This window comes from Odontesthes bonariensis, chromosome 3, assembly GCF_027942865.1.
Source record: "Odontesthes bonariensis isolate fOdoBon6 chromosome 3, fOdoBon6.hap1, whole genome shotgun sequence".
Classification (NCBI taxonomy): domain Eukaryota; kingdom Metazoa; phylum Chordata; class Actinopteri; order Atheriniformes; family Atherinopsidae; genus Odontesthes; species Odontesthes bonariensis.
Window position 1 is genome coordinate 7,964,131 of NC_134508.1, and position 13,772 is coordinate 7,977,902.

General features: G+C 41.3%; 1 protein-coding gene across 5 annotated transcripts in view; it reads right to left on the reverse strand.

The window, feature by feature from the left end:
* LOC142376708 (glutamate receptor-interacting protein 2-like) overlaps positions 1 to 13,772 on the reverse strand; it is a 402,317-nt gene that overhangs the window by 59,119 nt on the left and 329,426 nt on the right. For 4 of the 5 annotated variants that reach the window (XM_075460179.1, XM_075460177.1, XM_075460181.1 and 1 more), the window contains exons 3-7: positions 11,416 to 11,551; positions 8,925 to 9,070; positions 8,237 to 8,323; positions 6,042 to 6,117; positions 128 to 273 (exon numbers count right to left, since the gene is read on the reverse strand). In XM_075460179.1, coding sequence (XP_075316294.1) covers positions 128 to 273; positions 6,042 to 6,117; positions 8,237 to 8,323; positions 8,925 to 9,070; positions 11,416 to 11,551 — 591 coding nt within the window. The remainder of the gene's footprint in view (positions 1 to 127; positions 274 to 6,041; positions 6,118 to 8,236; positions 8,324 to 8,924; positions 9,071 to 11,415; positions 11,552 to 13,772) is intronic. The other variant, XM_075460180.1, reaches the window with a different exon arrangement.

Consider the following 13,772-nt stretch of genomic DNA (forward strand, 5'->3'; position numbering starts at 1 on the left):
TATAAGCCGACAGATTTTTTGGTGATTACAAACTAATCACTTTGTTTCACTTCAGTTGCATTTGAGAGAAATCGAAGTCAGTTTTGCTGCAGGCTTATATGTTTCGTGTGTATGTGTGGCGTCTCACCCATGATAGTGACATCATATTCGATCTGGAACAGGGCTTCCTGGCCACACTGAGCCAGCACACTGAGGGCGTCACTGTGGTTGGCGCTGTGCAGCGGCACACCATCCACACTCAGGAGACGATCACCGGGACGCAGCGTGCCTTCTCTGAGTACACAAACAGGTAAAAAACAGATGTAGAGGATTTGTTGCAAAGTCTGTTGTCTCATTGCTGGGTGTAAGCAGACAGAGTGTGAGGAAAATAGTGAAGGAAGTGTCAGATGAGGCAGTAAAGTCCAGTCAGTGGATTTGGATTAGAAGAAACAATAGCAGCTGGGGGCCCAGCAGGGGAAGCACTTAGGGTAAACAGACTTTTGGGAGAAGCAAAGAAGAAGTTCAAGATATTTAAGTGGAGGGTGTGGCCCATGTGAGCCTTTTGAAACCAGGCGGCCATTTTAGGTGAGTTGGCTTTGAGTGAGTTGTATGCTTTGTATTTGCTGGCATTTTTAGTGATTGTAGGACTGTTTAGGTGAGTTTGTCTGCTGAATCTGCTAGTGTGTCATGTCCTGCCTCCACCTCTGGCACCCTCTATACTTTCATTACCCCCTACCCGAACCAGGGTTTGAATCCCATTCCTACTTATCTTTAACTCTTCTATCGCTACCCCCTACCCGAACCAGGGTTTGTATCCCCACCCCACTGTGACTGGTGTGCAGTGGCTCTAAAAAAAAGATGGTTGTTGTGGTGGGAGGAGCAGTGTTGGCTGGCATTAGGGGAGTGACTCTGGGACAGTGATCACTGTCTAGCCTCCTGGAGGTGTCGTGGTTCCCACCTGATGACCCCAATGACATGTTAGTCAGCACTGCTCACTGATCTATAGGGAGTTATTCACTGAGTCTGGTCCATTTTTATTTTTATTTTTTTTCCTTTAGCACAAGTTTCTTGTGTTTACCTTGAAAAAACATGGCATCAGGTGGCCAAACTGTTGACCCTTGGGTCACACTGGTTCTCCAGTGCGATTATTTGATAAATAACCACTAATACGACATATAAAACATGAGTGAAGCTGAAGACTTTTTCATTGCATCCGTTTTTTTCCTCTGTGGTGAATATCGGCTACAACATGCCTATTAAGTTAGTCACTTCTGCTTTTCCACGCTTGTCAAAAAAAATGACATCCTGCATTTCCACATCACTGATCTCTTCTAATATTTTTGCAGTTTCTTGGCCCCGATCAGCTCACAGTCTTGTTCTTTAAATATCACTGCAATCTCGTCCCTCTTCCTCCTGATTTTCTCTCTCACTACGATTCTCAACCATCTGTAATTTCTTAAATCCAGCACCATCAATGTCTAGATTTGGGGGCATCTTCAGTTCTGTGATGGACTGGTGGCCTGTCCAGGGAGTACCCAGCTTCTCACCCGACGGTAACTGGGATAGGTTCCAGCCCCCCCCCCCATGACCCTGAATTGGATTAAGTGGGTATAGACAATGGATCCTTTACGATACATATCAGTGACTTTTTTTCTGCTTCATCATCCAACTTAAATGCAACATTGTTTTCAAATTGAAATGGGCAAAAATCCTTCTAAACTCTGGAATCTAACCTTGGAAGCTACTCGTTATCACTCCACTTTCTGAAGCCAGTGTTGCAGAAGTTAAGCTTTTCCTAAAAAGGTTCAGAATGCAGCAGCTCGTCTTTTAACTGGCCAGAAAAGGCTTGAAGGCATAACTCGAATACCGGCATCTCCTCACTGGCTGCCTGTCCGTTTCAGGATTGATTTTAAATGGACTGGCACCATCTTATTTAATAGATCTCCTTCACATACACACTTCTGAAAGTGCACTGCGGTCACCCAGCCTGATGTTCTGATATCCAGACTGAAACGTAGAGGAGATTGAGCTCCTTTCCTGACCCTGTGGCAGTCTACTTCCCCAGCAATCTACCACTCATATTTAAATGACTTCTTCTCCTTGGTTTCTGACTGAAATAATACTGCGCTACTTTTATCTTTAATTGCTGACATGTTCTAATTCATCATGATTTTATATTTTAGTGCCTCTTATTGCTGTTATTTTAGTAAATTTATCTGGATGCAAAGCATTTGGGTCACCTCTGTTGTTTTCAAATGTGCCCTAGAAATAAATTTCACATTGATTGGAATCAAGGTTGCTCTACAGCCTCTCAAGCGTCTCCTCAGGAGAGGAGCACTTCTTTTTTTTAATTTATTTTTTAATCTATACACCTGTGTTAGAAAGGAGATTGACAGAGACCCACTTCAGCCAGGGCGGCGATGTCAAACTGTCCTCAAGGGCCGCCGTGCTGCAAGTTTTAAGACGTTTCCCTGCTTCAACACACCTGATTCAGATTAAATGGAGCTCTTCAAAGGATTGTTCAATTCTGCACAAACCAGCTAATGAGCCATCGACCTAAATCACTGAGCTAGGGTGCGAGTGAGTGAGCGTTTGTGAAAAGTAGCTTTTGAAAAATTGTTATTTTAACCAGATAATTTACAGTTATTTACTACTTTTTTAAGGTAGTTAATAGTCGTTGAAAGAAAGTGCTAAAGATAAAAAAAAAAGGACCACACTCTGTCCACGTACACCCAGCTCCCTCAACAATGAGACAACAGATTTTGCAACAAATCCTCTACATCCTATTTCCACAAGACAGATCCTAACTTTCCATCCTTGCTGCTCCTCTTCTGCATACTCTACATACCTAAGCTTTTTCATATGCTTCTGTTACTAATTCCTCCCAAGGAACAGTCAGCTCTATGAAATATACTCTCATTCTACTCCTAGACCACAAAACTATATCAGGCCTTAGATTTGTAGAGGCTATTTCCTGGGGAACAACAAGCTTATTTCCTAAATCTACCTGCATCTCCCAATCACAAGCGTCCTCCAAGCTGCCTTTCCTCCTTATCGTCTTATTAACCCCCCCCCCATGAACAAACTGAATTGCCATTAATATAGAAAGATACTGTCTTAAATCTACCAATGGCTTATCCCCCCCCTTTCCTCTCCCCCCAAATCTTTCTGAGACTTACAGTTAAATTTCACACTGATTTCAACCTGCAGACTCAGTGGAAACCTCTAAGATTTCAGGCTTTTCAGCTGCGTTTCCCAGTATTGAAAATGTCAGTCAGTGTTTTTACAGACAGAACCTCTAAATGTTTTCAGTTTTAGGTAGTTATCCATTTCCACAAACATTTTTAATGCAGCGTCCTGCGTTAGAGAGCTGATAGACGCTTTACGCAGGCAGCCAGAACGGGGGGGGATACAGAGCTGTCACCATCTCAGCCTGAAGTTTTAAAATATGACGCTCACAGTCCTGAAGCCTTTTAACAACACGATGCAAGCTCAGCTGAGACCAAGGGGCCTTTTTACAGCAGGAACTGGGTCACATAATGGAAGTATTTTGAGAGTTTTACATTTCTTCCTGGTGTGCAGTGATGTCTCCACATACAGGACCAGCAGAAACCAGTTTTCCACACACTTATTAAGAAAGCGCATTAAAATCACATCGAATGTACACCACCCACAGCGGTAAATCTAAGAGCCTGGGAGGATTTAAACTGTGTTTACACTTAAGTGTGGGAGATTGCTCTAATACAAATGACCGGATGAAACGCACACTCTTAAGGACGGCACTGACATGTTGGGTGCTTCAGGACCTGCAGGCTCTCTGTTTCTGATGATGCAGTGAAAACTGCTTCTTTGTGGCCCCGAGTAAAAGCTCTGTGGTACTCAGAGGCTCTCAGTCGGTGCTTTAATTCCCACCGGGTAATGCTAAAAAAAATGTAGGGATTCCTGGGACTGTATGGTGTTGTGGATTAAGTTTCTGCACTTGGCATATAATTGGTATATAAAGTGGCATGAATATCTCATCGGTTTCCCTGGACTGACCCACATTTTGCAGATGAGCCTCTGAGCAAAACAAATCAGAATTAAGAATGTGAAAGAAGTGTATAAATACGAGTGGTTTCATTACTGGAAATTAGGACATCTAAAGATGATAATTCATAAAAGCTAATCGCTAATAGGCCTGCAATTCACCTTAAGAAGGCTGGATTCTACTTGAAAGTCCTCTCACAGGCCCTGAAAATGTTCAAGGAGGTATTAAATCACCTCATCAGAGAGGAAATAATAAAGTAGTTACTTTCATGAAGTTAATCTGCATCTGCCTCATTGCTGCTCTCTTCTCACAAATAGATGTCGGCAGATAACATTTTCTGGCTCTGAAGTCTAGCATGAAATGACTGAAGCTGCTGAGTGACCAGGGGGTTACATTTCGTTTCTCCAGTCTCTTTCTGTCTCAGCTGTGGATAAAGTGCAGGAAAAGCTGAGTCGAGCATGTTCTACAAGCTGGCTTTTCTGAACACAGAGATCTGTGTTACAAAGGATAGGAAACCGCCACTTAATAATCTCTCACTTTACCACAGGTTTGTAGGCCAGTTCACAAAAAAATGAGATGCATTTTTAATCCCATATTCGTTATTTTTCAAAGACTGAGGTACACTGAACCAAAGTCTCAGTCATACATACTTGCTGAACTTAATTTTTAAGGTGATTTCATAAAAGAAAAGTTCAAAATCAAAAACTTTATTTGGTAAAAACTAGGGCTGGGCGAGTTAACTCGTTATTATCGCATTAACTTGTTAATTATTTAACGCTGATAAATATTTTATTGCGCATTAACGCAGATTTTATTATTGTAAAAGTCTGTTGAATGCATCACATTCACACAGTTACAGCAAACATCTCGAAGCATGGAGGAATAAAATAAAAATAAACTAGCAGGTAACATCACTGTTACAGGTGCTCCTCGGTCTCTGTGTGAAGCTCACGGAGCTAACCGGCGCTACTTCCTGTTTTACTTGTTTCAACATAAAAGCACGTATTTCAAGAAAAAACTCCTGCATTTACAGCCAAGTTGAATTGTCTTCTCAGCGTAGTAGTTCCAGTCTAAAATATCACTTAAAGGCAAAACACACAACTGATAGCAGCAAGTCATTCAAGGAAACAGACAGTGGAGCGAGGCTTCTACATAAAAACTACAGAAAGATGCTGATGTTAAAAGTGTGTTTACACAACAAATGTTATGGCACTTTCATTCATATGGCAGCACATTTAAAATAAAACTAAATGCTAAAGGCTATACACTACTTTTGGATTCATTTTTGGGATTTTGCGTACAAATGCGATTAATCACGATTAATCAGGGAAGTCACGCGATTAATTCGATTAAAAATTTTAATCGTTGCCCAGCCCTTGTAAAAACTACACAGAGTTTACATCTTCCACACCCTGTTTACAATATCCGACTTGCTGCTAATGGCACATTTTTTCTCTGGAAATGTAAACTGGACAAGAAAAACATCAATTTCTAAAGCTTTGTTCTCATTCCAGGATGATATTTCCACTGGAGAACCTCACGGTTTGTGAGTCTGAGAGACTTCCTGCGCGGGATGTGTTGAATCATCACTGGATTACAGCAGTGCAACCATTGGAAAAACCTGACGTTTATATGAAAATGTCAGGGATTATTACTTGAACTTGAAGGCAGAGGCAGACACATGATGACAGCATTAAAGTGATACAGGTGATTCATGCTGGTGCAGCTGTGAGTGACGCATAACTGTCAAGATGCCAGTGATGGTCACAGGAAATGACACCATAATCTTTGGGTTTATTCCTCTGAAGGCACAGTCAAATCGACCAGACTGGAAATGTAATACTTGACAGAAGCAACTGCTTTCATGGCTTATTTTTCCTGTAGACATCAGATTTCTTTGGGAAGATTTTGCCCCTTTAACCCACAACCACTACCAGCAAAAAAAGGAAAAATAATCCCCGTCTCAGGCTGCTCAAAATGCTCAAATGTCTCAGAATAATAAGTGTTAAAGCATGTATGGATATGGGAGTTCTACCTGTCTGCAGGGCCTCCTGGCCTGACATAGGTGACAACGAGGGGCCGTGACTTGTGCCAGTCTTCATGGGTACCACCTTAAAGGGGAGCAGAAAGAAGATGTTCACACTAAATCTTTGACAGAAATTAGCAGAATGAACACTCAAACAGACAAAAAGACAAAACATTATCTGTGCTTCGTGTTTTAAGAACCATATGTTCCACCCCAACATTGAACAAAGTAGTTTAAAACAATTGTCACATATTTTAAGTAGAATCTTATAAAATGTTCATTTTTACATTGCTTATACTCCACCTGTGTTCTTTTAGGTATTTATAAAAATCTCCATCTTGCTCCATTTTTTGCCATTTATCCCACAAATGTATCATTTTAATTTTGAAAATATTAATTTGACACGACAGGCCACTTTCAACTCCGTCTTATTCCCACAACTAGTCTGATAATTTGAGCCAAATTAACCAAATTACCTTGAGCCTTGTGGACCAAAAAACACACGCCTTGCATAAGCAAAATGCAACTTTAAAAAGGTGACATATTGCACACTTTTTTTCACAAGTTTACACAATTTTCTTCTTTTTTTAATGAAATGACTGTGACATGCTTTGGTTTAAGATGTCACACAGGGCGGTATCACAGCACTCTTCTCAACCATTTCTATACAGCTCTTTTCATAGTCGATGCTTTAATACTCCATTCCTGTCTTCTTGGCAATGTGCCTCATTTATAGAGTTCCACACAACCATGAAAAAAGAAAATCTGGACATATATCCTGTAACATAGCTATCAAAGCGTGTTATTAGTGTACAGTATGAGTGAGCATACAGTAGCCTAAAAGCTCACACTAGCACACATCAAACAGAAAATTTAGATTTCTCTCGTCTGAAGTTTGATTTGCAGACGATTTACACATTTATCTACCATTGAAGCCAAATAGTAACAGTGCACAATGTTCTTTGTTTAATTGTATTGCTGATATTAACCAGTGGTTGGCCCAAAATTTTCTTCTTTTAAATGACAAAACTGAATTCATTGTGTTTGGGGACACTGTGACGGCTGGCTTTGGCACCTTGTCTTCAAAGCTTAGTTCAACTGTCAGAAATCTGGGAGTGACCTTTGACCTTTGACAGTCATCTGAGGTTGGACAAACAAATTAACAATGTTGTCAGGACTAGTTTTTTCCAGTTACGTCTCCTGGCCAAAGTTAAAATGTTTTTAAGTCGTCATGACCTTGAGAAAGCCATCCATGCCCTAATAAGTTCAAGGTCAGACTATTACAATGCGCTTTATGTCGGCGTCTCCCAGTGTTCTCTCAGTCGCCTTCAGCTGGTGCAGAACGCTGCTGCCCGTCTTTTAACCAACACCAACAGACGTGTGCACATCACTCCTGTTCTTAACTCCCTCCATTGGCTTCCTGTCCTTCATAGAACTGATTTTAAACTTTTAATGTTTGTTTTTAAAGCTCTTAACGGCCTCGCCCCGTCGTATTTATCTGAGCTTTTAACAGTCCTGGTAGAACTCTGAGGTCAACAGATCGGTTTCTGCTGGAAGTGCCCAGGTCAGAATACAAACCCTGGGGTGAGCGAGCCTTTTCCCAAAGCTGCCCCCAGGCTCTGGAATAAGCCCCCCGTCCAGCTGTGTCTTATTTCTGACCTGGGCCTCTTCAGATCTAGGCTAAAAACCTACTTATTTAGGATGGCTTTTAATACCCGGTAGCATGATGACATTTATCTTATTTGATTTTGTTGTATTTTATTACTTTCCATGTTCTTTTATTGTTTTTATTTGTTTTTACTTATTCTTCTCTTTATTTATTACCTGCTGTAAAGCACTTTGGTACATCGTAAGGATTGTCTGTAAAGGGCTGTATAAATAAAGTACATTTACATTTACACAGAAAGCGGAAACCAATCCACCTCTTGGGCAAGATTGAAGCAAGTCATGCACTGAACTGGCTCATGCTGGTAAAACTTAAGAGTTAAGTTATATACCAGTCAACCGGCATAACACACCTATCCTAAATCTGAAACTACCACACTGACGACCACTGGAATACACCAAAGCAAAGACATTTATCCCCAACAACAACGCAATTATCAAAAGGTTTCGTAAACAACAACAACCCAGAACAGGCAGCATACCGACATGAATCCCTGCTGTGAGATATCTTTAAATGAAATTTACATTTATGCATTTACCTCTCATGACGAAACCAAAGCTGGTCCCTTCTTTGTGCAAACAGATATCGATTGTCTTTGATATAACCCCTGAGGTGCTGTCTGGTGCTTTGAGAGGGAGGAGATACACAGGACATGTGTGAGAAACGGGCAGAAAGAGGTATAAATCTACAGTAATGTGCTTCTGTGGCTGCCGCAATGAAGCACGAGTAATAACTGGACATGCGATCTAAAAAACTGTTTGGGTAAAGGATCCACAAGTTTCAAGATCACAGCAACAGTCATTTATCCCTTTATGATTGAAAGGAACAGAGTCAGGAGTTCCCATCATGCAGTGCAGTGCTATGTTTTTCTTCCCCAGCCCTATGCATCGACCCCCCCACTGTGCCTGCAGCTGTATTACTGAAATGAAAATGAGTTTGCATTTTCCCATGGAAATACATTCATTTCTGAATGATTCTGCATGTCGTGATTTATATTCAGAAGCAATTTCCCGTACTGAAGATGTAACATCCAACATATATATATATATATATATATGGAAAGTAAGTGTGTGGAGATTTTTTCCAATAATATGACTCCAGAGTTGATGTGCCTCATGCACAGATACTGTATTGCAGTAATTTGATATCAGATGTAAGAAAAAAAAGCCCACATTCTCAGCGAATGCAAGCTTACTGGAGCTACGTGGAGCTGAACCATTATGTACCTGTAGGCGGCAGCTCATACTCCACCTCCAGCAGAACTCGCTCCCCTACGTTCTTCAATAAGCTGATGATCTCTTCGTGCCGCAGTTTGGTCAAATTGATGCCATTCACCGACTTGATGTAGTCGCCGACGTTCAGCTGGTCGCTCCTGCACAGAGAAGGAATCCGAACATGTCAAAGCATAAACGAGAAGGATTTCAAATACAGGAAACTAGGGCTGGGCGAGTTAACTCGTTATTATCGCGTTAACTCGTCGATAATTTAACGGCATTTAATATTTTATCGCGCATTAGCGCAGGTTTTATGTTATTTTTATTTATTTAAAAAAAATAAATAAATAAATTTAAAAAAAAAATTTAGGGGCTTTTGTGCCTTTAATGGATAAGAAAGTTCAGAGGGACAGGAAGCAGGGGGCAGAGAGAGGGGGAACAACACGCAGCACAGGGCCGTCCAATACGGGACTTGAACCGGGGCCAGCTAAACCCACTATGCCAAGGACCACCCCTGATTTATTATTTATTTTATTATTGTAAAAGTCTGTTGGTGTCTGATGCGGAACCGGAAAAAGAAAGTAATCGGCGGATCCACCAAACATGGAGAAGGGTACGGAACCTTTACTCGGCCATTTTCATTTTAAAGTTCTTCCAGACGGCGGAGTCGACAGAACCAAAGTCATCTGTAAACACTGCCAAGTTGAATTGTCTTCTCAGCGTAGTAGTTCCAGTCTAAAATATCACTTAAAGGCAACTGATAGCAGCAAGTCATTCAAGGAAACAGACAGTGGAGCGAGGCTTCTACATAAAGTCAGATCTGAGTCTATCAACACAGCTACAGCTACAATTTCTACTGACTTTACAGAGTTTTAGCCTCGTTTACTGCTACCTTCTGGCAACAGCCAAGTTAATTCCTTTCAAACAACGTGTCTGATTCACATTTCTTTTGCATGGCTTCTCAAAAGATAGCTCTGGATTTGCTTTTCTAATGAACGGAGACTCAGTTATGAAAGACTTTTATTTTTTTAGAGCTAGTAAATAAACACCAACCATGCCCTCTAATTGGATACTTTGATTTAAGACAGAGTTGTCACTGTTCGGTTTGTTTTGCACAGTGTGCAAACTTTAGGTGCTAAGTGTTATATTCAGTTTTATGCTTTTTATCTGTGTTGCTTTTATAATCTTCTTCTTATCTTTGCAACAACTCAAGTTATTTTTGACACACACAAAGTGTTCCCCCTCTCTCTGCAGGGGGCAGAGAGAGGGGGAACGACATGCAGCACAGGGCTGTTCGATGCAGGACTAGAACCGGGGACAGAATCAGAATCAGCTTTATTGGCCAGGTTTGTGTAAACAAACAAGTAATTTGACTCCAGTTAAACTTCACTCTCAAAGTACAACACTCAACAAAAACATAAAAGAATAAAATTAGAAATAGAAATAAGCTGCAGTGAGGACTATAGCCTCTTGTACATGGGGCCCCTGCTCAACCCACTACGCCACGGACCACCTGTTTTTTTTTTATCGTAAAAGTCTGTTGCTCACAGGCTTTTATTTTGTAAAAGTCTGTTGCTGTCTGCTGCGGAACCGGAAAAAGAAAGTAATCGGCGGATCCACCAAACATGGAGAAGGATACGGAACTTTTACTCGGCCATTTTCATTTTAAAGTTCTTCCAGACGGCGGAGTCGACAGAACCAAAGTCATCTGTAAACACTGCCAAGTTGAATTGTCTTCTCAGCGTAGTAGTTCCAGTCTAAAATATCACTTAAAGGCAAAACACACAACTGATAGCAGCAAGTCATTCAAGGAAACAGACAGTGGAGCGAGGCTTCTACATAAAAACTACAGAAAGATGCTGATGTTAAAAGTGTGTTTGCACAACAAATGTTATGGCATTTTCATTCATATGGCAGCACATTTAAAATAAAACTAAATGCTAAAAGCTATACACTACTTTTGAATTAATTTTGGGATTTTGCGTACAAATGCGATTAATCGTGATTAATTAAATTATACATTTTAATCGTTGCCCACCCCTGGTTTTTTTTACAGTCATACTTATGTTTGTTACATTCATCTTGTGCCGTCTGAAACTTTTATTTCTCTTCCCTTTTCACACCTGCAGTAACATCACTCTTTTTCTTTCTACTCATTGCTGTGTTGGAACCACAAACATTATATTTTTCTCTTTTTGCAGCCCTAGTATCTGCCAGTTTCTCTCCGGGCTCTACCACCACGTCAGGCCCCAGCAGTCAGAGCTCCAGCACGCTGCCCAGGCCCACAGTTCCCATGAGTCCTCGAAACTCGCTGCTCAAGCGACGGCAGAGGAAGAAAGAGCACAAGAGTTCCTGTGAGTTCAGTGGAAATCTGCACATTTCTCTGAGGGGATGGCAGTCAGCCTGATAATCGTGATTAATTAGATAAAAAATTTGATTCGTTGCCCAGCCCTACAGAAAATCAGATTCTTTTGAATGCGTTTTCTTCCTGAGCTTCACCCACCTGGCTGCCAGTCCTCCGGGCCGTAGGTTTGATACCCGCGGTTTCCCATCCTTGTCGGTTCCTCCTGAGATGGTGAGTCCGAGCGTGCTGCCTTCTTTCTTCACCAGCTCCACCATGGTCACCCCCCGCAGAGCTTCTAACCAAAAACATACAAGACACACACACAGATCACGACAATACGCACACAAAGAAACGGACACAAAGACACAAAATGCAGCAGTTAAACAGGTTGTTAATGGCTGCTGTGTTCACTCCCATTTCCAGATTAAAGCAAAGCTGAGACTCTGATCTCCTGACACGACCAGATATAAGATTCAAATAAGATAAGCCTTAACTACTGAGAATGAACACCTTTTTTCATCCAGGGGAGGAGTTTCTGACAAGGGCAAAGATTTCTATGAAAGTTAAAACAAATAATGTGTAAAAGCAATTCTATACGTAGAAGTCAACATTTTTTAGAGCAAACCGTGACGTTCTGTGACAGGTGAGGCAGAAAGAAAACAACATACAGCAAAAGTTTTAGACCAAATACTGAGGAAATGAGAGGCGGTCTGAGCTCCTTTATTCTCCAACACAGCCTGAAGCCTCTCAGACGAGCTTTCTGTCCTTTCTTTAAGGAGTCTTCAGGAATAGTTCTCCAGGCTTCTTGAAGGACATCCCAAAGCTCTTCTTTGGATATTGGCTCCCTTTTGTTCCGTTCTCTGCCAACATGACCCCACACTGCTTCAGTAATGTTGAGCTCCGGGCTCTGGGGAGGATTCATCCCTCCATCAGACCTGCTGCCACTGATTTTCAGTCCACTTCTTGTGTCATTTCAACCCAGTCTCACAGCAAAACGTGTAATAGCTACGTTGGTCCACAAGGGAAAAAATGGTATTGTCACAATTTGGCCCCCAAAAATTGAGACAATACCACATTTTATTTGGCCTATTCATTTACATTGCTCCATAGCAACCACCTTAACAACGGTACAAAACATTTTATTGTTACGTTTTTTTCTAGGAGATACTAAAATCTTTGGCGAAACTAATAAACGAAAGATCATCTACATTCTCTGAACGAATATCATGAAAATATTATGCATAGTTCTCGCTAGAAATGCCATCAAAATGCATACAGATGCTTTCTTAAAATGTTATGTCGACAGTCGGCCATTTTTTTTTTTTTAGTTGAGGGAAACTTGATAGTCAAGTGACCTGGTTGCGAAGCGATGTAAATGAATAGGCCAAATAAAACGTGGTATTGTCCCAATTTTAGGGGCAAAATTGGGACAATACCACGTTTTGCTGTGAGACTGAGTTGGTCATTTGGCACAGCTCAGCCTTTTCTCCCTGTTTCCCTTCCTTAAGAACGGCTTCCTGACAGCCACCCTTCCATGGAGCCCATTTCTGATGAGGCTTGGGCCAACAGCAGATGGATCAGCTGAAGGTCCAGATGCATCTCTCAGCTCCTGTGTCAGGGCTTTGCTGGATTTTTTCCTCTTTCTTAAGGACATCACTTTGAGATCCTGTTCATCTGCTGTAGATAGTTCTTTAGGCCTGACACTTCTTCTTCTGTCCTCCACTTGTCCAGTTTCCTCAAATGTTTTAAGGACACACTGCACACCATGCTGAGATATGCCAAGCTTTCAGCTAACAGCTCTTTGGGAATCACCTTGTTGCTGCAGAAATCCTGTTTTCTGTCTGTCACACTGTGTTATTTTTGCTGTTTTTCATAGATGCAGCTGAACAAAAGGAAAGAGAAGTATGCACCTAAAGATACAATTTGAGATTGCAATGATGCATGTTGTACAGTATATCTTAACGGGTAGTTACTGTAGTCACTGTATTAACAGTGAATTTTGAAGTGAAATGACAGTATGTGGAAGTATTTGATGTGGATTTGCTATTGTACTCAGGGAGGGATGACATTTGAGTGCATGTTGGCCTTTACTCCACTTGACTGCAGAATGATGCTTAATACAAAGTACCTCTGGAGGGTGAAAGTTGAACTCTGGATGAAGTCATTTTCAAGTTGAAAATGAGTTTTTCCCTTTACTGCGTTAGCCGTCCTTTTTCGGAGACCCGAGTTACAGACCACGAAATCGACCGTCTTCGTGGAGTTTTATTGGATTTTTTTCAGTGTGAGATTGGAAACTCAGAGTTCCCGGCTGCCATCAAATGCTACATAACTGTGGGTTTTTTCAAGGGAGCGAGAGAAATGTTGTAGTTTTGTTGTAATCTGCAGATTTTATGAGAAAGTCTGTGTGTGTGTGAAGCCATTTTATTGTGTACACAACAGTCCTCACATTTTGGAGAGATGTCCCGGGAGGGGCAGCATGTAAGAACCAAAATGTCCACAACCTTTGCTCTGGACTG